The sequence below is a fragment of the Triturus cristatus genome, chromosome 2_1, assembly GCF_964204655.1.
Source record: "Triturus cristatus chromosome 2_1, aTriCri1.1, whole genome shotgun sequence".
NCBI lineage: Eukaryota > Metazoa > Chordata > Amphibia > Caudata > Salamandridae > Triturus > Triturus cristatus.
Window position 1 is genome coordinate 925,875,056 of NC_140581.1, and position 27,690 is coordinate 925,902,745.

The following is a 27,690-nucleotide window of genomic DNA, read 5'->3' on the forward strand; positions in this document are numbered from 1 at the left end:
GGTAGCAAGAATAATTGGCCTCAATGAAATGAAATGTACTACGGTAACACACCAGAAAGTACTTTTCGACTATGAAATACAACGCCGGTTCTGACTTTCCTGCTCAGTGCTCACATTGTCAATCCTTGAATGCTCTTGTTTGATGTTGCTTCTTTCAGCAAGAGGCTTCTCCAGGGTAGACGACATCTGAGGTTGGCCCAACATACCAAAGTCTGACTGATTTATGCCAGCCATTGTAGCAAGCTGTCCGAGGCTGCATAAGATAAAGGAAAACAAACAAATCATGAACAACATGACAAATGCAACTTCCAAAGCATTCTGCTCTGTACAGTACATTAGACTAACCCCTTTCCTTGACAATACTGCAGGGATTGTTTTATGTAATACTTCGCAAATGGTCTATCACTTTAGAGAAAATGTGCACAGATCAGGTAAAAGCCACGGCGAAGAATATAAACGGATAGATTCTCTTCACTGGCGAGTTTTCATGCCAGCTTATTGAAAAATTGAGCACACCCAATGTTTTTTTAATTAACTTTATTTATGGGGTTTAACAGAACACACATCAGGTGTACAGCCATTGTCGGTAGATAGCAGTGGTATAATCATTTGCATAGCAATCGCAGTACAGAACCCCTTGCTACATATAATAAAAGCAGCGCCGCTCGAAGCACCTAATCTGACTATCCTCTAAGCTTGTATGTCTGCCCACCCCTGATTTATTGTGGGCACTCGCTGGTATTCCAACATTCAAGAATTCATGGCAAAGTTCCCTCCATTGTGTTAGATCCGCATCTAGCTTGTCATCCTTACGACTCGCTTTCATGTGAACCTCCTTTGCGAACGTCCATTCACGTGCATCTTTCATCCACGCTTCAAACTCGGGGGCTCGTGTCTCTAGCCCTGCCATTGTGCTAACACTATGAGCAATTGCAAGAGTTTGTGGGCTATCTTGCTCTGTTTTTTGGGCTTCCATACTAGTCCCAACAGGCAATGAGGAGGAGTCAGTCCCATGTAAAGCCCGGTGGCACTCCGCACCCTCTCTACCACCGGCCAAGCACACCTAATTAGGTCTCGCTGAGCCCCAGCGCTTGCGCTGGCTCGAAGAGACATTTTATATGTGGGATTTTCAAAGTGCTGCTGGCTGGCCTAACGCTTGCGTTCACGCGATCGTGCACGCGCGCAGCCGACCGCCAGCAGCACTTTGAAAACTCGTGTGCGTCATCGCGATCACTTTCGCTTTCAGAGCGATCGTGATGACGCACGCGCACACACAACTCCTCCCCATGTAATTCTTTTCCGGCCGTAGCCGGGAATTGCCTGTGAGTCAGTTTCCTTCACCACTAGCTTTCTTTTTTTTGCTCCTCGGCAACATTGTATAATTCTCTCCGCTCTGAGCCTCCCGCTGGAAGTTGCTACTTTGTTTCCAGAGCAGCGCGGGTAGCTTTTTCCTTTGCCGATCCGCTCCGTAGGCAATTTAAGAAACATTGTTTTCAGCCCGATGCTTGCCATTCTTGTTTTCTGTGGATGCGAGAGGTCACTTTTTTTTCGGTCTGAAGTGAGCAAGCCTGGCTCTCCCGGCCTCCAGCTTTCTCCTTCACTCCTCCGATGGCTCCATGGGGTGAAATGGGGGCGCTTCTCTTCTCCTGACGGGCTGTTCTTGTTCCTGCTGTTCCGAGGGTCGTACTCTTCTCTCAAGTTGTTCCTGGAACCCTACTCATTTACCCGCGTCAAATCTAGTGAAGTCCTAAGCGGAGACCCGTGCTGAGCATGTCCCTAGCGCCGCCCCTTCTAGGGGCGCTGCTGCTGGCAGCTGCCCTCCCCATAGGTAAGGGTGCTGAGGAATAAGGGGCGCACTGCAGGGATTAGTCCCCAGCTCCAAATGTGCATCTCTGTGCCCTCCCTGCACATACCAATCGCCTTAAACTATGCTTAGACCGGTATACAGCTCATGCACCACCCCCGCACCTCCACCCAATCTTCTGGTCTCTGCTCAGTCGTCCCTGCACCCCCGTCTAATGCCACTGCTCCTCCCCGTGTGTTGTAACTGTTCGTCTGCTGCCAGGATAATCTGACATGCTCTAACCTCCCGTCTTCTCTGTCACTTCAAGGCGTCCATGCTCACATTCTCATTCCCACTCGTAACTTGGTTTCTGCATAGCATTTCGTCTGCACTTTATTTTCTCTCCCCTCTCAGCTGACCCAAAATCTAGCTCATGTATTGTTTTAACCTTAATGTCATTACTCTACTCCTCCATGTTGCAGTACTTTACTGTGCATGTTCTGTCACCTTTAGCCTCCTCTTTCTTTATCAGCTGTACCGCTCCTATATCCCTTTCCATTGATCTTCCCGTTTCAACACTTCCGTTGTCTTCGCTCCCCTCCTTGTTGGGTTACTCAATTTGTAAACCAAAATACCCCCAAACATACAGCTGGAAAAACACACACCAATTGTCACATCGAAGGCAATATACTGCACGTGTAATTTATCAAATATCCACCATAAAACATGCAAATATGTTGTAAAAAAATCCTGTGCCCTTTGCTGCCCCGTGCAGCTGACGTACTGAATTGATCTCTGAATGGCCTTATTAACAAGAACTCTATCACCATCGAAGCTAGCACTAGAAAATAACTCCTTTTGCCCAAACTTTGCAATTTTCTGTCCAGAGCTCTGTCTGAAAGCTGTAGTGTTTTAGATGAGAGACAATGTGCACCTCTGGACTAAAGTTTTGTCAAAGCAGATCTCAGTGCCAGGACTGATTCTACTCACATCACACAGCACCACAAGGCCTTCCATTGCCCTCTCCTAAGGAGGGACAGTGCGTACAGAAGTGCGAAGAGCTGCCTGCCCTTCTCTGGAGGCTTACTTCACTCTACTATAAATGGGACAGAGCCAGGACTTCTCAGCATTACTACTTAAATAGGACAGTTCCAACACTTCCTAGCAGGGCTGCTCGAAGTTAATTTCGGGGTTAGTGGCACTTCTTAAAGGGTAGTTAATTTAGGGGCGCTGTGCAGGTACTTTTCAGCGGGGTTGCATTGCATTTACTGAGACAGGTTCAGTGTTTCCAAAAAGGAATGCCATCGGACGTTACTGGCACATTTAAACAAGCATTTGCAATGCAATAGGTTTCGCATTTATACGAGTTTGAGCTATTGGCATTGTAAATGACAATGCTTTTTATTTAAGTTTGGTTTTTTAAAAACATAAATAAAAGGCACTGTCATTTACAATGCCAATAGCTCAAACTCGTATAAATGCGAGACCTATTGCATTGCAAATGCTTGTTTTTTACTTTTCGTCAGAAAAAACTTTAAAGTTAAAAAAACAGGCCTTTTGCCCTACACGTTACAGTTATTTCTGTTCTTTGGCCAAGAGTAAGGAGGTAAGGCCTACTTGTGTGCTCAAGTCTGTACTGTTCAATACAGAATAAAGTGACATTTTAAACTTTACAGGTTACAACTCAAATAGGACAAGCTATCATTTTAAAAGTAGATTACTGGGGGCGGCGCTAAACAGGTTTTCTCGAGGAAGTTCCATTGCAGAACTCTGAGGGAGTCATACTTTGGGGGCACCTTTAGCCATCTCCAGGAGTGGTGATTTCATCATTAAATCTGTATTTGAGTTAAGAGTGACTATTTCTGACTCGGTCATAGGCAAGATGGCGTTCGTGAGGGCGGACGCGTAAGCTGGTCATTCGCCGATGCTGGGGCCCGCAACTCTATCTCAGGGGGAAATGCGGAAGAATCTTTAAAGTAAACGGTGAAACCGGATCGAAAAAGGACGCTTGGATGGATTGGGGGAAAATAACGATGTACGGAGCCACTTTGTGAAAACTCTGTGAGGACTATTTGGAAAACGCGCTGGCGGCTCACCTTTGATGGACGTCGGGAGATGTTGATTGTGCTGGCGGCGGCCGCAGCAAAACGTTGCGGTCTCTCCCGTAGCCGGTGGTCGGCTCTACTGATTGGATCTCTGTCTCGGACTGCAGGCTGTTGCCGATACGGTGGCTCGAGAGGCTCAAGGGGGACAAAACTTCGTTGGACAATGCCTCCCAAAGGCGCCCGTGGAAGACATCGGCAGGAGGAAGATGGGGTACGTGAGGGGATCAGGGGAACCGGAGAAAAGACCCCAGGTAACCCCAATAGAACAGTAAAAGGGGACGCAAATATCAATAGAGCCAAAATGGATGATTTATCTAAAAAAACTATTCCGGGATTGTTTTTAACTGGAAGGATGCTAGGAAGAAGGGTAAAAATGCAGCTCCCAGATTGCTGGCGGGGGCAGATGGAGAAAATGAGTTGTGTGTGTGTGTGTGTGGGGGGGGGGGGGGGGGGAGAAATCAGTAATTAATGCTGCACTAACCTTGGAGGAAAATAGAACTCCCATGTCTGAGTCTGCAGTGTTTCTGCCATCACGTCTTCCCAATCCTGTTGGACCCTCGAACAGACAGATATGGAAGGACTCACAACAATTGGTAGGGGTAGCTGCATCGTTAGGTGCAACTATAGCCATACCAAGTGTGTCAGTGGTGGGCCGGACCGAGGAGGTGGAAAGTGGCATGAATGTGAATATGGATACCCCTAATACTTCTGAATTAAGCGCAGTGGATTTGGGCGTTGTAAACTATGCTTACAAAAATGGTGGTACTCATGAAGGGGAACAAGCTTTAATACATGACGCTGAATCTGGAGACTTTTTCTCATTATCAGATCACTCCACCTCATCGTGTGAGGGCTTAGCTGTGATATTTTCTACACAGGTGAATGGGGTTGGTGGCAGTGACAATAGTAGTGCGTATCTTGAAGAATCGGGCGAGTTTTTGGAAGGTAGTCCCCACACAGTACGCAAAAGGCTGGATCACAAGACCTGTAGTACGGAGTTTGGAAATGATCAACTTGGTCTACAAGTGGATATAGAGCAAACAGCCGAAGATATTTCTCTGACGCTGATCTATCAATCGATAATGTCACATCGTGAAGAAACCAGAGTTGAGAGCCAGAGAGTACAGAATCTTTGCCGAAAGTTGCAGAATTCAGTGCGCAGAGTTGCAAAGACGTGCTCGGAGTTTTCCACTAGATTCAGTGAGGCAGAAGCACGTATTTCAAATCTGGAGGATGAACTTGCGACACAGAAAGCTTTGACTGAATCCCTCCGTAGCATGAAAGACGACACTCAGTGGAAGCTAGCGGACTTAGAGAATCGCGCACGAAGATTAAATCTAAGAGTATTGCAGATTCCTGAAGGGCGGGAAGGGCAGGACTCCCGTAAATTTATTGTTGATCTGTTTACAGATGCCTTTCCTGAGCTCACCAGATGGGTCTGTCTGGAATAGAGAGATTGAGCGGGCGCACCGATTCTCATTTAATATTCGTTTGAATCAAGGCCAAGCAAATAATAAGCCCAGGGCGTTTTTGATCTCCTTTAATAGATTTTTAGCTAGGGAGGATGTATTTCAGCTAGCCCGGCCAGATAGAAAAAGGTCAGGGAAGGATTTTGAGTTTTTTGTTCGGCCAGATTTTTGTCACTTTACTGTAGAAAATCGGTGGCAGCTCCACCAGCTCATACCAATGTTCCAAGCTAAAGGGGCTCAAGCATTTTTATTAAACCCGGCCAAACTTAAAGTAATATTTCAGGATCACACTTGATTTCTCTCTTCAGTGAGCTCTGCAAAAGAGTATTTAAAAACTATATAGGATCAGTTAATGGAATGGTATCTATTTTGTATCACTGTTGGGTGGCCGGGAAAGTTTGGGCGAAAGATGAGGAAATTTTGCCCCTTTTGCAAAGACGTGTTTACTTTTGTGTGGTGTGTTTTTTGGTGTCCTCCACTTTTGTTGTAGAGGAGATGCAAGCAACGGCATGTGATGACTGAGAGCTTCTTCATCTCAAGGACCACAAGTCCTAAAGCCTTGTCAATGGGAGGGGAGGTGGGGGTAGAGGGCGGCATGGGTAGGTTGAGGGCAGGGGTGGTGGGGGGGCAAACAGGGGAAAATGTTCACAGTATCAGATTGGGAAAAACTGTTGGCAACAGAGGAAATGTTGTATTGGTTAAATCGTTAGCATGGTGTGGCTTATGTTATCTATTTTTGTTTTTCATTTTATGGCTAGCAGGGGATTGAAAATGTGCTCCCTAAATGTGTGCGGCCTTAATAACTACAATAAAAGAAAGAGGGTCTCTGCGGAACTGCGGTTGATTCAACCAGATTTATTGTGTATTCAAGAAACTCACGTCCCCTGGGGGAAACGGTCGGTATTGATAGATTTAGGGTTTGTACTTCTTGCAGCATCACAACAGACATCAACGATACGGGGGGTGGCAATAATGGCTAAACCTGCTGTTCAAAGTTCAGGTCATGTCTTAGTTGATAAACTAGGGAGATGGGCAATCGTGGAATGTATTTTTGGTAGATCTAAGTTTACAGTCTGCACTGTTTATGAGTCTAATTTTGACGAACCTCTTCTTTTAGAAGATTTAAATAGAGAACTTGCATCATGGCCGACACCTTCAGTACTCTGCAGAGATTTTAATATTAATTTGGTTAACAAAGAATTACAAAAGGGAAGGCAAGGATATACTGGACGGAAACATAGAGTGTTTCAGGCATTATTTAACCTATTGAAAGATCATGGGTTATTAGATGCATGGGATAATCTTCAAACATCAACACCTGGGTCTACGTTTTATTCCTTCCCTCATCAGAAACTGGTCCATCTTGATTATTTTTTTATATCAACTGAGTTACTTTCTGGGGCACAGGTACATATTTATCCTAGGATAACCTCTGATCATGCTCCTATAGCACTGGAACTTTCGGCGTTTATAGTCGATCTTACTCCAAGAACCTTTACATTCGATAGGAAATTGCTCCTTGACAATGGGTTTAAGGAACATATGCGGAAATGGATCAAGGAATTTTTTGAGAATAATAAACATTCAGTTCTGGTTCCGGTGCTATGGGATGCTTTTAAGGCTTGCTTCAGAGGAGAAGTAACGAGTTTTGGTATACACTATCAAAAACTGGCTAAGGCAGAATTGCAGGAATTATATTTAAAATTGACAATTGCAGAGGAAAAATTGACTCAGGGAAATCGCACAGCGCAAGGATATTGAGGGGTTGGAATCTGATGTAGTACGATGTCTAGTGAATATTAACACTCTTTGGAATAAGGAGAATACCAGGAATTATCTGATTCATAAAAGGGAGTGTCACGAATATAGTGAGGCAGTAGGTCGATGCTTGGCTCTTCGAATGCGGATGAAAGAGTCGTCCCAGAGGATTACTAATCTTAGGGATAGCTCAGGTTTAATTTCGACTGAACCTAGGGGAATTCTGGCAATTTTTCATCAGTATTACATGGACTTGTATACACAGCAGTCACTGATTAATTTGAATAATATGCCGCTGGTGGGTGAATTTGTGCAGCTTGATCAGGAGGAAGTGGAGGGGTTAGACAATGAAATCACTATGGATGAATTAGAGATGGCCGTTAATGGTTTAGCGATTGGGAAAGCTGCTGGTCCGGATAAGCTTCCAGGGGAGCTGTATAGGGTATTCTTTCAGGATTTAAAGAAAGATGTTAGAGATGGTGTGCGCTGCTCAAAATGGCCACGTACCTAAAACTTGGAATGAAGCTACCATTGTGTTTTTTTAAAAAAAGGGGAAACCTCCTGAGAACCCAGGGTCTTACCGTCCGATCTCCTTGGTTAATTGCGATGGGAAAATATACGCTAAAATATTGGCGAACAGGTTGGCAAAAGTTATATCTCCATTAGTATCTCTGCATCAGCATGGCTTTATCCCCTCTCGAGGGACAGTGGCTCATGTTAATAAAGTTGTGACATTATTTGATGTTGCGCAGGCTGAGGGGAGGGATTTGGGATTAATATTATTAGATGCTGAGAAAGCGTTTGATTGTGTGGCGTGGGATTATTTATGGAACATCATGGATCAGGCGGGGTTTGGGCAAGGGTTTATCCTTGCGCTTCAGGTATTATATAAGGCACCAGTAGCTGGGATATGCGTAGGGGGTAGAGTGTCGGAACCCGTGAAAATAACTAGAGGAACTAGGCAGGGGTGTCCCTGCTCTCCTCTATTATTTGCTCTTTATATTAATCCTTTTGTTAATATGTTGGATAGTAGCCCACTAGTGAGACCGTTTATTGTTCGGGAAATACAGCATTCCGTATTTGCTTATGCGGAAGAGCTATTGTTACTAGTGACCCGGCTACGGCGATTGTAGAAGTGGAGCACTTAGCACAAGAATTTGGACAAATATCCGGCTATAAACTTAACAGGACAAAAACGCAAATACTTTGTACTAATAATATGATGTCCGGGGACTTAAGATCTGTCAAGGAGGTAACATATCTAGGGATAAAAATCCAGGTTTCTATGAAAGAATTAGTGGAAGCTAATTGGTTGGATATTATGTTTAAGATTAACGAATCTTTGGCAGGATGGGGGCGTCTCCAACTTACACTAGTGGGTAGAGGTAATATTTTAAAAATGGACATACTACCTAGGGTTTTATATTTTTTTAGATCTGTTCCCTTAGAGGTCACTAGAGAGCAACTTCAGCAGTTGCAAGCCGTCTGTGCTAAATTCCTTTGGGCTCCAGGTAGACCTAGAAGAGCTATACGGTTTATGACGTTACCGAGGGAAAGGGGGGGTTGGTCAATACCGGATTTCACGCTTTATTATTATGCATGTTTTTTGTTGAAAATGCGTATATTGCTGTATGGAGAAGAGGTTAGTAATATAGCAGAAGCCCCATCAATTTTTTATGTATTACCGGGGGCGGAAGCTAGGAATTGCTTGTTCAAGGAAATTGATGGTAGCTATTTTAAGAGGACACGTTTTAAGATCATGGATGCCGTCTTTAAAGTTTGGAAAGCTATCCGTAAAACATTTTCTTTAGAAGGGATAACATACTACACTCCTATAAGTGCCCTACGCATTCTGCCTTCCATCTTCTGGGATCATGTGGTTAGAAATTGGAGAAGTAAGGGCATTTTGCAAATTGGTCATTTTTATGAGAAGGAGGGGCTTTATTTTTCATTTTTGGATTTTGCTAGGCAATATGGTATACCTAGGACAGAGTTTTTTAAGTTCCTTCAAATACGGGATTTTTTTAGCAGGAAAAAGCTGGCACCGGTACAGCATAAACTTATTAAATCAATTAGGCGCCAGGAGAGAATAGGGGTGTTATATAACATTTTGTTAGCTTCTAAGCCTGATGACTTGGAGAAACAATCTTAAATGGGCCAATGCTTTGGGTGAGCATGAAGTATCTTTAGAGAAGGCTATTATAATGGCCAGAGAAACATTTTTGTCTGCAAATTGGAAAGTTCAATTTTATAAAACTGTCTTTAATTTATATTATACGCCTGCAAAGATGATGAAGTGGGGTGGGAGGCAAGATGGCAAGTGTTTTCGTTGTGGGAGTGATAATGCTGATTGTTTACATGTATTTTATGTCTGCAGCAAGTTGTCCTTGTATATCAGTCATATTGAAATGTTTTTGTCATCAATTGTGGGGATGCCTATCAAAATTACTGGAACAATGATGTTATTAGGTACTGGGCCCGATGTAGAGCTTGGGAAACCGATGTATAAACACCACCATTTTTTGTTTTTGGCTATGGCTGTCGCACGTTTGACCACTGCTGCTGCTTGGTTGCAACCTGAGGCCCCTGTGTTTGAAGTGTGGCGAGCCAGGGTGTATAATATTTATAATTTAGAATATAGTTTATTTTCTGCTAAAGGCTCAAGGAAGCGAAAGATTGGCATTTATATTTGGGGGGCTTTTCATGATTATATGGTTAAAGAATGATGATACAATCTGATATTGTGAATCAATAAAAATAAAAAATAAAATAAAAAAATATATAAATCTGTATCTGTATTTGATAGGGGGTGATTAGAAATATCAAGTGTTTCATTGGATACACACTTGGGAATTTTAAACAGAGTCCCTGTTTTGCTCTCTAAACCCCATAGCTAACAGAGGACACAAGTTGGTGATACTGACACACACACAGTGAAAGCGAAGAATCATGAAGTATGTAGCAAGGTTACTGAGGGTCAGACTGGTCCACAGTGAAAGCAGTAAAAGAAATAGGAATAAGGTGTGGACTGGGAACTAATAAAGATTAGGTAATTCAATCAATCAATCAATCAATTCAATTTTGTTATGGAACTCCTACGGAGGTCCACTAAATACACCAATACAGTAAAAAAGAAATTTTAAATACAATACAAAAAATGTTTTTTTTAAATACACTAGTAGATTAAAAAGAGAGAAGGAGAGGCATACTTTGTATACAGTGCAAAATTCTTCGATGTCCAACCAACGATTTCGGAGGAGTCTTTCCTGAATTTATTTAAAAAGGTTAGTTCTGGCTCTCCCCTGGACTGTTGTCCCCCTCACATTCTTCGGGAAGCATTTACCATATACCCAGACCCTCCTCGGTCATTTCTGAACAACTCACTTGAGCTTGGCATTGTCCCGAGCAGAGATTATCCCAATTTTGAAGAAACCGGGCGCTGACCCGTCGGCTCTTAGTAATTATCGGCCTATTTCTCTGTTGCCCTACTTGGGAAAAGTCTTAGAGGCCCATGTAGCCAACTGCCTCAGCTCTTTTGTAGAACACTTCCAGGTTTTGGACACACGCCAGGCCGGCTTTAGACCCGCACACTCGACTGAGTCAGATATTCTCATTGTTATGGACGTGCTCAGAGGGAGGGGCGGATACAGGCACCACCAGGCCCTGATTCTGTTGGATCTCTCTGCAGCTTTTGACACGGTCGATCATGGTATCCTGATCGACCGTGTCCGCAATGCCAGAATTCAGGGTCTGGCCTTAAAGTGGCTTTCCTCCTTCCTGAGTAATCGGACACAAGCGGTTTGCCTTGCCAATTTCTCCTCTAACAAAAGAGCTATTACCTGTGGGGTTCCTCAGGGCTCTTCTCTTTCTCCACTCCTTTTCAATCTTTATCTTTTCCCCCTAATTCACTCGTTGAGGAAAAGGAATGTCGGAATCTTCAATTATGCAGATGATCTTCAACTGGTGTTTAATGTTAATTCATCTGTTTCATCCGAGTCCAATGTCCAAGACACAATGGTTTTTATAAGCGACTGGATGAACAACAACCAGTTGAAGTTGAATCTGGAGAAAACTGAGTTGATCCTCACAGGTGGGTTGGCTAACCATTGGCACTCCAACTTCTGGCCCCCTAAGCTTGGTAATCCCCCTGCGCCAGATGCCTTTTCAAAGTTTCTGGGGATCATTATTAGTAATGATTTGTCCATGAAGCCTCAAATCAGCTCGTTAGTCTCTGCCGGATTCTTTCAGTTGCGTAGAATAAAGAAGATCAGCAGATTTCTGAGTGGGGAAGACATGATCTTGGTCACTTTAGCCTTAGTGATCTCTCGTCTGGACTATGCCAATTCATTGCATGTTGGCATCCCAGCATACCAACTGAGGCGCCTCCAACTAGTCCAGAACCAGGCGGCTAGGCTGATTTTTCATCAGCCTAAATGGCATCATGTCAGCCCATTAATGAAAAGCCTACACTGGCTCCCAGTGAGTAAGCGCTGCATCTTTAAGATGGGCTGTACTATTTTTAAAGCACTACATGGTAATGGCCCGGTCTTCATTTCGGCTTGTTTACACCGTTACACTCCCTCTCGAAACCTTCGATCTTCTCACCTGAATCTGCTGGAAATTCCTTCAGCCAAACGGAAGTAGTATGGCAGATTACGGTTTTCTGTCCTTGCTCCGCAACTTTGGAACTCCCTCCCAGCGGAGTTAAGGTCTCTGACCTCTCTCGCCCAATTCAGGAAACAGTTAAAGACTTGGCTGTTTATTAAAGCATATTCTGATTAAGCTTTCTCCTTGCCATCGCCACGATCCTTACCTGAGCGCCAAGAAACCGTTGGTGTATGCGCGCTTAATAAGTGTTTTTAACATAACATAACATCAAACGATACAACCTACACACTAAACTTAAAAAATTTCCTAATAAAAAGCCAGAAAAGTGTTAAACAAATTTCAATATCCTATGGCAAACCATTTCATTTGGTGGGGACAGGACAAATGTTTGGGCCTCCTGAGCAGAGTGAATGTTAAATTTAATAAATGATGATCTTAAAAACACACGCCTAGCCCTTTGTAGTTCTGGGCACACAAATAGCACATGATTGAGATCCTGAATTTGTAAATAACACAAATCACAAATTCTCTCCGCTCTTGTAATTTTGTCCCATATACCAGTAACTTCTCTTAAAGGCAACAGGTTAGTTCTTCAAAAGAAGTATCAGCATTCTAATCCCATGTGGAAGATTCCATGTTAAATATGGCTGTGGTCTTTTCCCCACAGCACTCCCACTGACCACCTCATTGCGGGATTTAGATTGACTTAAAGCGGTATCTCTTGCTATGCTAATCGTACTTGCAGACTTCTTTAAAAATAACTTTAGTGCAGGCTTTGGCATAGGTGAATCACTACTTAAACTGAGCCCAAATAAATCATTTGAGTAAGCAAATGATCTAAAGAATGCTGATTGATACTTTAATTTGTCAAAAATTTCCATTCTCAAAGCGTCCCTAAGGGAGCCCTCCTCCCCCCAAAAAAGGGAATTCCCCCCCCCACCTCAGGACAGCTGACAAGGATGAAATATATGAAGAGACTAGACGGAATTCCACGCGTAGAATGTGTGGGGCAGCCAGAGAGTTTATATTACAAATTTGGCGGAAGAACCGGCCTTCGACCTTATCAAAAGCGAGCCAATAGTTCATATCCAATACTTCTGCAGCATAAGTTAATGAAGGAGGAATTTTAACCTTGAATACTGACAGAACAGGACTAAAATGGCATCTCCCACAGCTTTTTATAAAATCTGTTTAAAGCTCCAGCCTGGGATGCAGCCTTATCAACACACAGTTTAATATGCTCTGAGTCTCACCCATTTTTTGAATAAACCTTCCCCAGATACAAATACGAATCAACCAATTCTAGTTCTTCATGCCCCAACAACCACTTATACCCATCCTTTATTCTAAGACCTTTCTTGCGGAAGACTAAAATTTTGCTTTTAGAAATATGGGTGTTCACAAAATGGTCCTCCGCATATTTAGTTAGGGCATCCAGACGACGTTGCAAGCCAATAGGAGTTAAATCAAAAATTGCAACGTCATCTGCATATAATAAGGAACCGATGGACATTGTACCAATTCTAGGGGCATCCCCCCTCACTGAGTTTAATGTGCCGGGAAGATCATATATATAAAGAGAAAACAGAAGAGGGGTCAACAGGCAACCCTGCTTAAGCCCATTAAGATTAGGTAATGAAAAAGAAACCCTATGAGAGAAACACATACCTTCACATAGAAAACACTGTCGAGAAAAGTATGTATTTGTGATTAAAATTAAGATTAGTTAATTAAATATTTAATCGGTTAAATAGGCAGGGAAGGGAAAGGATTGGTGTATGAGATACGATTTGGGTTCAATGTACAAGTTGCGATTAGAGTAAAAATAAGAGAAAGGGTTAAAGCTGGCATCAGGTTAAGGGAAAGACAACATATTTGTTCAGTATAACGCTAGGTTTAGGGTGAAGAATGGAGTTTAGGTAAGGTTTGAAGAAGGTGGACACAACACTTTGGTTGTAAAGAAATTTGCTATGGCAGGTTCAATTTAGGGGTCCTGCCAATGTTAATTTAACAAGCATTTGCAATGCAATAGGTCTCGCAGTTACACGAGTTAAAGCTATTGGCATTGTAAATGACAATGCCAATAGGCATTGTTATTTGCAATGTCAATAGCTCAAACTCGCGTAAATGCGAGACCTAATGCATTGCAAATGCTTGTTTGAATTTACACTCAGCCTAGGTATACACTTTCAACATGCAGTGTATTTATTCCCTGTACACGGACACCTCTATATATAAACTGCAGTTTCTTTTTACTGTCTCTCTTCCTCCACATGCACACCCTATGTCACCCCCGCCCCCACCCCCAGCGTGAGAGGGCCCGAGTGCAGCTGTCGCTCTCACCCTGCTGACCTGACCCCGGGCTCGTCGGGGTAAGCACAGCACAATGGAGCGGTAGTTGTCATGGCACAGCACCGTTCAGCTCCAGGTCTCGTGCGGGGTAAAAATAAGGTGAGAATCGGAGTACTCACATCATCGAATAGCGTGCCCACGTTGGCCGTCACCAGCAGCATCCCGGTGCCCGAACATGCTCCCTTCACCGCCATCCTCCAGCAGACAACTCGGGCAGCAGACGCGGGGAGCCCTAGCAGCGCAATCCGCAGTACACCGCGGCTCTCTCCAGAGCAGCCTCAGTGCCGCCGGGGAGAGCCCTGGGGCTTCCAGGTGGGTGACCCCAAGGAGGGAGATCCCAGGAAGGGAGGGAGGCTCAAGGGGTAGGAGAACAGCCTGGGTGGTGCCAGATCTTGGAGTAGAGCAGCTGCGGTGCCCGCGGGTAGGGTCTGTCTGCGGGTCGAGGCTCCGGCTGCCCCTAGACGTCCCCAGCCGTGAAGTGCCTCCCGGAGCCAGGAAAGTTCAGCCCGCTCCTGCACCCACAGCAGCCTGCACATTCCCTGCTCATCATTGCAAGTTTCTCTGGTCGTCGCTGCTCCTCATCGGGGGAGGAGGAATGGGCTGTGGGGGCGGAGCCTGCCCTGCACCAAGGAGAGCCCTTCCGTGGGAAAAGAACAAGCACCGGGGGCGCGCGCGGCCCTCTGTGCACGCACTGAACGGATGCGGCCTTCGCGGAGCGTGCGCCCGCACACATCCAGGGACACCGGTATCCTTCCCCTGGAGGTAGTGCACGTGACGTCACCACAGCTCTTAAGGGCACAGGCAAAGTGCTCGAGGAATCCCATTAGTGTTTGCTACTCGGAGCCTCGAGAGACAGCACTGACCTGTTCTCCTCAGTCAGGTACTTCTCTTCCCGGAGCTGCACACCCCGATACAGCCTTAGCTTATGCAACAAGAGCTGGTAAGTGGGGCATGCTGTACGTTTAAAGCGCGCCGCGCTTGGAGCGCACGTGTGCATTTAAAAAAAAAAAAAAATTGCATGTTGTACATTTAAAGCGCGACGTGCTTGGAGCGCATTTAAAAAAAAAATTACATGAGGCTGGTGTTGCATGTTGTACATTTAAAGCGCAACGCGCTTGGAGCGCATTTTTAAAAAAAATTACATGAGGCTGGTGTTGCATGTTGTACATTTAAAGCGCGACGCGCTTGGAGCGCATTTAAAAAAAAAATTACATGAGGCTGGTGAGGACGAAAGTGAAACTGCTTGCTGGCTTGCGAGGGAAGGGGGACAGGAGATGTGCACGCCGCGTGGCTGTAAGCGCGTACACCAACTCAAATCCGCCGAGAGCCTGCGCGTGCCCATCTCCTGTCCCCCTTCCGAGGCAAGTCAGCAACAATAGATCTCGCTGGCGATAGCAGCGCTTCGCGCAATTTCCCACCCAGAGAGATTAAGTGATTTGCATAGAACCACAGGATGTTGCGCACAGAGACTCGAACCAGATCCCCAGCTCGCAGTCAGCAGCTGTGGCCACTGCGCCACATCCTCTTCATGGAGCTCCTTCTTTCGTCCTGGAGGATGATTGATAAAAACAGGTCTTTACTGATCACATTGGCAAAACCAATGCATTGCGAATGCTTGTGTAACATGCTGTCACTGCCATCCCAGCTCTGCTTTCCATCCGTAGTGGATAAATAAAGTGCCTCTAGCGCCAACAGACAGTAAATGTGTCGCGCACGCTTTATGAAATGACCAGGTTTGTTACTATACTCGCCCTGGCTGATGCAGGTCATCGTTTCCAATTTTTGGAAGTTTGTCAAAAATATTTTTCTCAAGAACAGCTGGACTGTTCATGAGCTCCCTAGAGTGGGCGGGACACGGTTTCTTCAATCCAAAAAAAGGTGACTTGTTTATGAGTTTATCTAATGTCCAGAAGGTGGGTGTTGTAGGAGCCGTGCATTCCTGGACCATCCCTGGAAGCAGCGCCTTCATGAGGAAGGTGCACTTATTGGGGTGTGGCTGAGGGTAGAGTGCAGGAAAAATCCAATTATTCAGATGGGGAAAAATGTACACTTCTGAAACACAGAGAGATTAATCAGCCCAGCTGGTATCACTGCATAACGCGGGCGGCAGTGGTATGATCCTAACCAACCACAGAAGCCTTATGTCTAGGGTGATATGTGCATCTGCTCAGGATCAGGCAATGCGTCAGAGTAGAGTCAGGAGTCCAAACACAGACTCTTAACAGTTACAACAAGCACCAATCCGTAGAGAGCATCCATACCGTACGCTATGTTATGGAACATCCATACACCACATGCTATGTTATGGAACATCCATACAGTACGCTATGTTATAGAACATCCATACCGTACGCTATGTTATGGAACATCCATACTGTATAGAACATCCATACGTACGCTATGTTATGGAACATCCATACCGTACGCTATGTTATAGAACATCCATACCGTACGCTTTGTTATAGAACATCCATACCGTACGGCGCTATGTTATAGAACACCCATGCCGTACGTTTTGTTATAGAACATCCATACCGTACTCTTTCTTATAGCTGCTGTTTTATTTGAACAGGGAACTGTTTCTTTGCGGTTTTCTCACGCATGGACCGGGACACTTGAAGGTTTGGAGGGGCGGAGCGTTGCACACTAATAATGCATGGGCTCAATGTTTGGACTACTTGTCTGTAAATCTGCCCTCTACAGATACTGGACTGTTAACAACGGTCATCTTGGTCTGAGCAGGCTTGACTCAGCCTTTCATCCATTGGCACCAAAATCAGCTCTTTTCTTCGTCTCGGACTCCGACCCGCTCGTTATTCATCACATAGGCGAAGCCGATGCATTAGCAATGCCTGTTACTAGTGTGAACTCAACTTGCGTGTTTTGTGCTGAGAGGCGGGGCGCTTTGCTTCGTGGCGCCCACAGCTGAGGCTGTGTGCGGGATTAGAAACAGGTTTCATAAGGACGCCTTTCCAGTCTCCCCTCCAACCCGCCCACCGTGTTGTCTTTGCGGGAAGCCATTCCCCTGAAATGTGCCTGGCACGAATCCACCCCTATCGGCCTTGTAGAGGTACCAGTCAGCTCCTCCGAAGCCCTTCCGAGGGGACCCTGCCATATGACTGACTTTACCCCACCCACACTTGTCCTTTCAATAAGAGTCTGGCATACAGGTAAACCTGACATGTGGCTGCCTGTCCCCCTGCCTTTATCGGGCACTAGCCTGGCACGTGGCTCACCCTGATCCCTGTAACTTGTAACGCAATGATTTGGAACTTGTAACGCAACGATCCTCACGTAAAGCGCTCGGATACCTACGGGTCTAGCCAGCGCTATATAAAACTCTTCAAATAAATAAACAAATAAATAAGTAAAGACTGGCCACCCTGCAGAGGCACTGGCCACTGTCCCAGCCCAGCTGTCCTTTCAGCAGCTCTACCCCAGCCACGCTGTCATTTAGAGAGTTTGCCGCATGACTTGCTCTGCCCCAGCCCAATTGTCTTTTTAGGAGGCAGGCTCCCATGACATTAGCACGGCTCCCTACTGGTCTTCAAGATGTATAAGCCTGCAGCCTGTCAGAGGCATCCACCTACCATGAAACTCACTGTGCCCCAGCCCTGCAAGCCGTTCCGAACCACTCTCCATCCACTAAAGGCCAGTGAGCTTTCACCGGAATATTTCCATTTTTATAATCTGTCCAATCAAAAGGGACCTAACCCCACCCTGTTGACCGTCATTTGCATAAGGCATTCATCCCAGGATGCACCTGTGCGGACCTCGCGTTTGGCTGCATTATTTATGAAAGAGTAGGAACGCGCGTGAGACTTTGACAACAGAGGAAATCCTCAGGGTAAATCGACAATTTAAGTAGAGCCCGAGAACAATATCTGTCGTGCATCCCAGATCCCATCGTGTTACGAGAGAGGGCTGGGCAGAGAGAGAGAGCGGCAGCTGTTGCCGCTCAACAATCAGACGCGTTATTACTTTGAGGGTTCTCTGCTAGAGGTGAGTGTGTTGCCTGAGGGTGTCAGAGGCAGCCTAACGCCAAATGTAATGGAAAACTCAGAAGTCAGAGTGAATTAAGAAAAATATTCTGCCCGCTAGTGAAATGTGTTTTTTTTCGGACATTAAACACAGTAAAACAGCAGATTCACATCTGTACAAGGTCACACAATACACCTGCTACGGTCCTGCCAGGCGCATTTAAAAAAAAAATTACATGAGGCTGGTGAGGACGAAAGTGAAACTGCTTGCTGGCTTGCGAGGGAAGGGGGACAGGAGATGTGCACGCCGCGTGGCTGTAGGCGCGTACACCAACTCAAATCCGCCGAGAGCCTGCGCGTGCCCATCTCCTGTCCCCCTTCCGAGGCAAGTCAGCAACAATAGATCTCGCTGGCGATAGCAGCGCTTTGCGCTGCGTTCGCCAGGCGAGACCTAAAAATGTATTGATGGAGTTTCTTTGCACCAGTTTCTCCATTATGAATCTTTTTTGCAGTAGTTAACCTGCAAAGCAGGGTTCTCCAACGAGTAGCTCTCCTGTTTGTGTGCAGCCCAGCCTACTAGATTAGAAGTTGTTGCTTGGTTGAATTGATAAATGTATACCAGAATTGAAAAGTGTGCATTTGAGACGAATATGTGAGCATTTTCAGAACCTATAAATATTTAAAGCTGATATTGGACTGATGAACCATGCAGCATTGGAGAGACTTGTTATCAATATTATTACCTTGGTGTCGGTGGCACTGAAGCTGTGGTTATGTTTTACCATTATAGAGGCATTCAAAACTGACTATGAGTTTTTAGGTCTCGCATAGGCAGCGCTTGCGCTGTCTCTTCGAGACATGCTGTATTCAGGATATGGGCATAAAGCCCCACCCACTTTCCTCTCATCTTTTTAACCGGCTCCTGTCCATGTCCTTTGTAAATGGTGGCTTTTCATTGGTCAATAGGCTTTATAGTCCCTCCTTAGTACCAACTTGTCTCTTCTTGTAAACTCCCATGAGGACACCCCCTGTTACAAGTGTTGTTACTTCCTAGGTTTTAATTACAGCCTCAAGGCACTATTTTCTTAAAAGGCTTCAGGCAGGACACACACTTGGTCCTAAGCTAGGCTGACAGTGGTTACTTCACTCAGTAGAACATTTCACATTTATATGAGACCATCTAAAAAATTCCCTTCATCAGCTCCACACAGAGTACAACCTAATCCAAAATTAATGTAATAATTATTTTGTAACATTTCAAAGCTACTAATTGTATATATGAAGTTCAATTGGCCGCACACTGCTCGTCACACCAGCAAGTTGCCCCAAGGAACTGTGGTCAATGTAGTGGCGACGGCGAGTACGCCTATGCCACGGTGTGTGTAAAAAAGTATGTGTCGCATTAGCCATCCCTGGACACGTGTTTCGAGGTAGTTGCCTGGGATGGCATTATATTTTACACTTGTGGCATAGGTGTACTCACCGCTGCCACTACATTATCCAGAGTTCTATGGGGCTATTTGCTAGTATGCCGAGCAGTGTGCGACCTACTCCGTATTTGTATTTAAAGCTCTTTCGAGCGACTTTGGGCTGACGAGCCTGGGTTCCGCACCTGCGCGCCGTGAGAGGTACTATACCTTTAATATTTTGGCAGTCTACTTGGCACCCCACATACTTACCTGCTCCCTGCTGACGAGAGGCAATTACCTCGAAACACGTGTCCAGGGATGGCATTATATTTTACACTCGTGGCATAGGTGTACTCACCGCTGCCACTACATTATCCAGAGTTCTATGGGGCTATTTGCTAGTATGACGAGCAGTGTGCGACCTACTCCGTATTTGTATTTAAAGCTCTTTCGAGCGACTTTGGGCTGACGAGCCTGGGTTCCGCACCTGCGCGCCGTGAGAGGTACTATACCTTTAATATTTTGGCAGTCTACTTGGCACGCCACATACTTACCTGCTCCCTGCTGACGAGAGGCAATTACCTCGAAACACGTGTCCAGGGATGGCATTATATTTTACACTCGTGGCATAGGTGTACTCACCGCTGCCACTACATTATCCAGAGTTCTATGGGGCTATTTGCTAGTATGACGAGCAGTGTGCGACCTACTCCGTATTTGTATTTAAAGCTCTTTCGAGCGACTTTGGGCTGACGAGCCTGGGTTCCGCACCTGCGCGCCGTGAGAGGTACTATACCTTTAATATTTTGGCAGTCTACTTGGCACCCCACATACTTACCTGCTCCCTGCTGACGAGAGGCAATTACCTCGAAACACGTGTCCAGGGATGGCATTATATTTTACACTCGTGGCATAGGTGTACTCACCGCTGCCACTACATTATCCAGAGTTCTATGGGGCTATTTGCTAGTATGACGAGCAGTGTGCGACCTACTCCGTATTTGTATTTAAAGCTCTTTCGAGCGACTTTGGGCTGACGAGCCTGGGTTCCGCACCTGCGCGCCGTGAGAGGTACTATACCTTTAATATTTTGGCAGTCTACTTGGCACCCCACATACTTACCTGCTCCCTGCTGACGAGAGGCAATTACCTCGAAACACGTGTCCAGGGATGGCATTATATTTTACAATCGTGGCATAGGTGTACTCACCGCTGCCACTACATTATCCAGAGTTCTATGGGGCTATTTGCTAGTATGACGAGCAGTGTGCGACCTACTCCGTATTTGTATTTAAAGCTCTTTCGAGCGACTTTGGGCTGACGAGCCTGGGTTCCGCACCTGCGCGCCGTGAGAGGTAATATACCTTTAATATTTTGGCAGTCTACTTGGCACCCCACATACTTACCTGCTCCCTGCTGACGAGAGGCAATTACCTCGAAACACGTGTCCAGGGATGGCATTATATTTTACACTCGTGGCATAGGTGTACTCACCACTGCCACTACATTATCCAGAGTTCTATGGGGCTATTTGCTAGTAAGACGAGCAGTGTGCGACCTACTCCGTATTTGTAATGGTATATATGGACATATCTATTTGAATGTAATCGTAGTACTGTCTTGCATGCAATGCATTATGGGTCGGGTGGATTTACCATATCTTCTGCAGCCACATATGATACTGAACCATGCAACGTGACTAGGTAAAAAAAAACACTGCCATTAATAATGCCAATAACTCTAACTTTATAGACATGCAGTGCTGGTGCCTTGCTCACTAGGGACCTCTAGGAGCAGCTTGCGGTACTGCACCGAGACATGCAGTGCTGGTGCTTTGCTCACTAGGGACCTCTAGGAGCAGCTTGCGGTAATGCACCTAGACATGCAGTGCTGGTGCCTTGCTCACTAGGGACCTCTAGGAGCAGCTTGTGGTACTGCACCGAGACATGCAGTGCAGGTGCTTTGCTCATTAGGGACCTCTAGAAGCAGCTTGTGGTACTGCACTGAGACATACAATGCTGGTTTCTGGCTCACTACGCAAGTATTTGCAATGCACGAGGTCTTCCATTACTGAAAGTATGAACTATTGGTGTTGCATTATTATTTGCAATGCCAATACCTCAAACTATCAGTAGTGTGAGAACTATAGCATTTCAAATGCTTGCTTAGATTACTGCTGGCAATCCTGCACTGAGGTGATCACAGCTAGTAATCTTGCATACGATGGCCACTAATGTATTCTTGTCTGATGTGTACAACACTAATATTAGTAGCTCAGGAAGATTTTCATTTTACATAAGTAGCTCCTGTTAGTGAAAAGTTTGGAGCCTTCAGTTATAAAGGTTTTTTCTGTACAAGCACTTTATTATTAAATAGATGATGGTGGTACACGAGCAGAGACCCAGTGGAAGGAATGGTGGGAGGGAAACGGTGACATCTGCACTGCAGCAGCCAAACGGGAACCTCTTAGTGAGCTGGGAACACCTGAGGACTTCAGTGTTACCAGAGGTGATCATCCTCTTCCACACCCCAAGTTGTCTTCATATGGTGGAAAGTAGAGTATGGACCTAGCACTGATGGAGAGATAAGATTATTCTAGGAATTACTCTGAAGGAATGGAACAGAGCTGATCTTTAGATATGCGTAAACATGAACACGAAAACTGGGAAAAGCAATGAGTAACAATGCAATAGCACTTTAGGAAGAGGCCGCTTATTCAGCTTGGAGGCAAAGAGCCACCTTGCAGCCATTTGTTAGTTAAGAAAGCAAGTTTGATAAATGCAATTGAATGAGGATGTGGACTGCATTTCTGAGGAGCTAAGAAAAACACGGAAGTGAAATGTGCCCTAGCATGCCTAGAGGTGACGTTCGTATGGATTGTTACGCCACTGTCAATCTCTGATGCATGTCTTAAATGTGATGTCGAAGAGGCTAGCTTCAACCACATTGTATAAGGACTGTCCCGAAATTGCATACTACTGGAGGAAAGTCACAGGAGTGCAGAATGACCCCACTAATAAAGTATTCATTCCAAACACCTGTATACTGGCAATCATGGTTAGAAGTAAGAACTCTAAGGTAGAGTGCAATTTTATTTATCTGCCCATGCAGGTTACTAAACACAAATAATAATGTACTGAAAGGCTACTAACCCTACACAATTATCAGGTTGGATGGTGAAAATACAAAAAGGAGATGAAGCAGAACTCACTGCTTCTAGGTCGCAAAGTGGGAGAAAATATCACACAGACACTGTTCTTTGTTAAGAATACCCTTCCATTACAGGTTCGGGACAATGAGGACCAATTGTTCTACATTTCCTTCCTCGCTTTTGAAATAAGACTTCTAGGGTCACTAATAAACTACTCAAAGGGGTGTGAGTTTAATCAAAACAAGAACTAGATAAATGCCAATCACTCAATACCAATGTTCAGATATTTGAAAAGAGGGGCGCACTGAGACATGTTGATGTTCATGAGCAGGAAAACACATGCATAGGAGTGTGGAGTATTGTTTACAGTTGCCTGATCAGTCCAGGAGAAATTATAGATGTTCGGTACCCATTGGCCACACTGAAACGTCACAATTATAATTTAGGGACTAATTTGCTAATATTACCATGATTTTTATGTTGCACCTTTCTGTTTTTAGTGATATTTATATATTTTTTTTAAAATCAATTTCTTAATTTAAAATGTTTTCACAATGATGTAATCACAATTATATATGTAAGTAATAATGTATTGTTTTGAAATGACTTAAAAAAACGTTTTACAGTCGCTGTGTTTGCAGGTTTTCTATGGTAAAGTGTTTTATGAACTTAGGGGTTTAAACAGGGGATATGGCATTAATCGTAAATACAGTGAAGCTAAGGCTTTGGTCTTCGAAATCACATGAATGACTTGTTCGTATCTCACCTTTGAGCAGGGATCTCAGACTTTAAAACAGGACAGGTAGGAGCAGCGGCGTCACTAGGAGGGTGCTGGGGGTGCGGACCGCACCGGGTGACACCCTCACATGGGGTGACACCAAAGGGCCGGTGTGTGTGCAGTAGTGCAGAGCAACGCAACCGCGCAACGCAACCTAACCTGCTTTCAGGAGGAGGAGGTGCCTGTGCGCAGTGTGCACAGTCTCCTCCTCCACCGCGTCTGCGCGCCTCGGCAGTGGCGTCGTCACTAGAGGGGTGCAGTGATGTAATTTTGAATCCGGGCCGGGAATCCCGCATGCGCATTGGGCCCTAAGTGCGCGTGACTCGGCATCACGAGGATCGAGGAGGAAGTCTCAGCCGGTTTGACCACCCGCGGGCCGCCATAATTTAATTTTATTCTAAGGAGCCAGGCTTAAGGCTAGCCACCGACCGACGTAGTCCTCCCCCCCCCCACCTGTCTGCCACCATTGCCAACTCAGCAGGTGAGTGTGTTTCTCCGGCACTGCAGACCGGCGGCACCAATTGATTAAGCCATGTGGGTCAGGTGGCGGTGGGTGGTGGTCAAGCCGCGGTTATGCGGATCTCCGCTCGTGTCTGTACCTCGAAGGGTGTTATACTGTGTGTATCTCTTCTTGTAAATAACTTCAGGCCTCAGTCTCGCCTGCTAGCGCGGCAGTTCTTCTCTGAGTCTGACTCTTACTGAAAACAGTGGCTGCCTGCAAGACGGGGTTCTCACTCTCTTTCCTCTCCTTTCTTTTATTTGCACCCCTGTGAAATGGATCCAAAAAAGAAAATCACTTTTGCTGGAAATCAATGTTGTATTTTTCTGACATTTATTTCCAAAGGGCAGCATCGTGAATAAAAGTTTAAAAATATGAAAAATGAATAACTAAATAATGTAAGACAGATTGGTAGCAAACTGGCCAGATTTATTGTATTCACACCCAAACACATTAGCGCCACTTTTACAAAGTTTGCCAGTGAAGCGCTATTTTTGTTGTCTTGGCTTTGTTTTCCCTGGGCTTGGAACTAGTGCACCAATCCTGGAGGTACTGCAATGTGAGGATTGAAAAACAAAATTTGTACTGCTGCTCTTCATCTAGGGATGTTGTCTTTTTTTACCATACTGCTTACGTTTTGTAAGGATATAAGCAATGACCATTGAAATAGGTCCATTCAGGGCCCTGTAGTCATGTCCTTAACTTTTCAGATAAAAGCACTCACTGATTTCTGAACAGTGAGTGTAAAAGCGTTAAGGTAACCATGTTGTTCCTGCTTACATTTCACATGGTTTGTGAAATTTTGCATTCCCTATGATTGTTTGCTTTTTCCAGGATGCTGTCACTTTTTTTTTGTTGTAAATGTAGGCCACATATTGCTCTGTAGGAGTCATGGGAGGGGGGTGCACTGGTAGGAGTCGTGTAGGGATGGTGTCAGGGCCGGTCTTGCTTATAGGGCAAACTGGCAATGCCCAACGGCCTGGCCTGACAGGTCAGTGTGTAGGCCAGTTTTCCGGCTGTTTGTGGGCCTGTTTTTATGGTCAGGTGGGCCTCTTTTTACAGATGACTTCCCTGATATTACCACAAATATTGCCTCAGCAAACACTATTGCACGCAGTCTCCTATACCGTGACAACCACTTTATAAGCATGTCTTTACAAGTTCATAACTGCCTCGATTTGCAAATGTGAGTCATTTTTTAGGTGTCTGATTGGCTAATGTTTGGCACTTATTTTGATAAACGGGCCCATTTTCTGTCCGTCTGACCCTGGGTGGGGTTACCTTTTATAATTAACGGCCGGACCAGGTTTTACGACATAGTGATATGTCCTAGTTTCTCTCGTCTGTGCAACGTCTCCCTTGTTCATCGCCCGAACTTTTTCTGTTGAATTACGGGCGTACATTTAAAAATTACGTAACGTGGACATTTACCTCTGACACCTATTATACATGTAATGTAACACTGTCAATGTTTTATTTTGAGCATGATATGTCACGCCTAAGAGCAACGCTAATCACGATTCAAATTGAAAGTATTACTAAACTAAACGTCTGAAGCCTAGCATCAGATTTAATTACACGTACAATACAATCTTGGCCTTATAGGCAAAACAGATCCATATTAATCTGCCCTGGGCTGCGTTATGTAAAATGACTAACGACGAGTGGCAAACATGCTAGGAATGTGCACTGTGAAAGGCTGTCGGATATATCCGCTCATCCGCGAGTGGAAAAAGCTCGGGCAAGCTATTTGATTCAGCCGGGACGCTACTGGACTAGGGTGCTTTGTTGGCGTTTCTGATAGAAGGGCGATAAAAGTCTGACCGGGCATCACAGGCTTTTATCAGCAGCTGACACGTTTCCATAAATTCCAGCGCGAAATGTCTATTCTTTTGCTATCTAAACTCAGGCAAGTGTCATTTGGTGTCTAGTTACTCGTTTGGGAGTCTGCAAACGAAAACGCATTTACACACATATATGAAGGAGACAAATCAATAAACATGCATCCAAATAACCAGCAAACATCGAACAAACGACATTTTACATGGAAACGATTCAAAGTAGATGACGGATGGCATTTCTAAATGGTATCAGAGTCAGCAGGGATATGGTTTGTAAAAAGATACTGGGCTCCAAAGTTCGGCAGCTGTGGTGGTAAACCGAGTGGTCTATAGAAGAGAAACCCTGTAGGAAGCGAAGATTCTTTGATCTAGTTTGATGTAAGGCGGGGAAATAAATATTCAAAGGGAGAGGGCTGATCTGATACTAGATGCATTTGAATGTTAGACTGCGTATTTTTATCCTGGCAGTGAAGAATAAGCAATGAAATATGATCTCTTTTTGAGACTTGCAAATAGATGGGCAGCAGTGTACTATACTTTTAAAAGGTGGCAAACTGATATTCCAGGGGTCTGTAATACAGGGTACTGCGGTAATGGAGATTTCTGTTAGCTGGATACCAGACGGAAACCTATTCCATGAAAGGGTAAGTGGAGATCAGTAATTTTTATTGTTCATTTAATTAAAACTCACAATATTAAAACAAAACCTACATGTTTAAAAACCACATAAAAACAGTCCTTTTCTCAATTTATACAGCAACTTATAAATATCAGAATATACAGTCTTTCAGATTGAGCTTGCTGATAATACAGTATGAGTGGGAGACCACACCCAGTTCCCAGTTCCGATGTCAATTTAGGGCTTTTACAAGACATATCAAATTTAAAGTGCCTGTGCTTCATGATGTAAATATGGACTGCGCAATCTGGTCAACCAACAGCATGGTCAGGCTGAAGTGTCAATTAGAAATAACCCAACTATTTTGCTATTCACTGTTCACTTTGTGACTTGCATTTAAGTCTCTCTTCCACTCTTTCAAAAAACTTTGCAAGTCGGCAGTTTAGCTGAGTTTCTGCTGGGTTGAAGCATAACTTTACTGCCTGCCTGCACGTCCTAATGCCACTCTGTTTGAATACTGGACGGAGTGAAGTGCATCTTATGTCCTTTTAGACTAGGGAAGATACAAATGACATGCGGCAAGTGTGCTCTCCTGGTCTCTTTTTCAAAGGCAGCAGGTGCAGGAGGATTGGTAAAATGCCAAAACGTAACTTTAGGAATTTTTTTAAATCTTCATTTTAACTCCTTTTTTTTAAATAAGTTTGAGGTTTCAGAACTTGATAGTCATTAAGCACTGTCCAGCCATGAGCCCTTTTAGGGAATGTTTCCTAATTTTCTGTGATAGAGGCCATTCTTGTTACTTCTGTTATAACCTTTTTAAAACTTCGGTGAGCTGTAGAGGTTGCCCAAAGGTTGGCCAGGCCAGTCTTTTTAGAGAATCAAGCAGATACTCTCTGGTGGAAGATTTTTCACAGCATGACAGTTCACTCCAAAGGTGTGAGTTTAGAGATCCTGGCTCAGCGCCTCTGATCTTGTGACAGCTTTTTACATATGCACCCCTCCTTTCCACTGATTGTTTCTGTAGCCCAAATACTATGCGTATTTGGGAGGGGGACACCGTTTGGTAAATGAAAGGTTGCTCTGTAGGTACTAGTGATTATTTAATCCAAGGCCATTGCTCCCTCGCATTGATTCTCTCCCGTATGTTAGCATTGGTTGTCGTTTTGCTCGAATGACCTGTAATAGAGGGTTTAGGGTTAGGTCTGGCTAGGCTTTTCTCAGAGGCTTCATTGATAGGTAGCTTGTGGTGCCCTTCCGTCGCAGGGCCTCCAGTTGTGATTTATACGAGCCTCTGCTGTCCAGTAAGACTCAGAGGTATTTATGGTTTGTTACCCGGTC

At 44.8% G+C, this 27,690-nt stretch overlaps 1 protein-coding gene across 4 annotated transcripts in view; it reads right to left on the bottom strand.

Annotated features, from left to right (window-relative positions):
* The window catches only part of CEP78 (centrosomal protein 78), a 428,004-nt gene that overhangs the window by 21,038 nt on the left and 379,276 nt on the right, over positions 1 to 27,690 (bottom strand). For 2 of the 4 annotated variants that reach the window (XM_085633291.1, XM_085633281.1), the window contains exon 15: positions 115 to 253. In XM_085633291.1, coding sequence (XP_085489417.1) covers positions 115 to 253 — 139 coding nt within the window. Of the gene's footprint in view, positions 1 to 52; positions 254 to 27,690 lie in introns of all 4 variants that reach the window. The other 2 variants (XM_085633307.1, XM_085633300.1) reach the window with 1 other exon arrangement.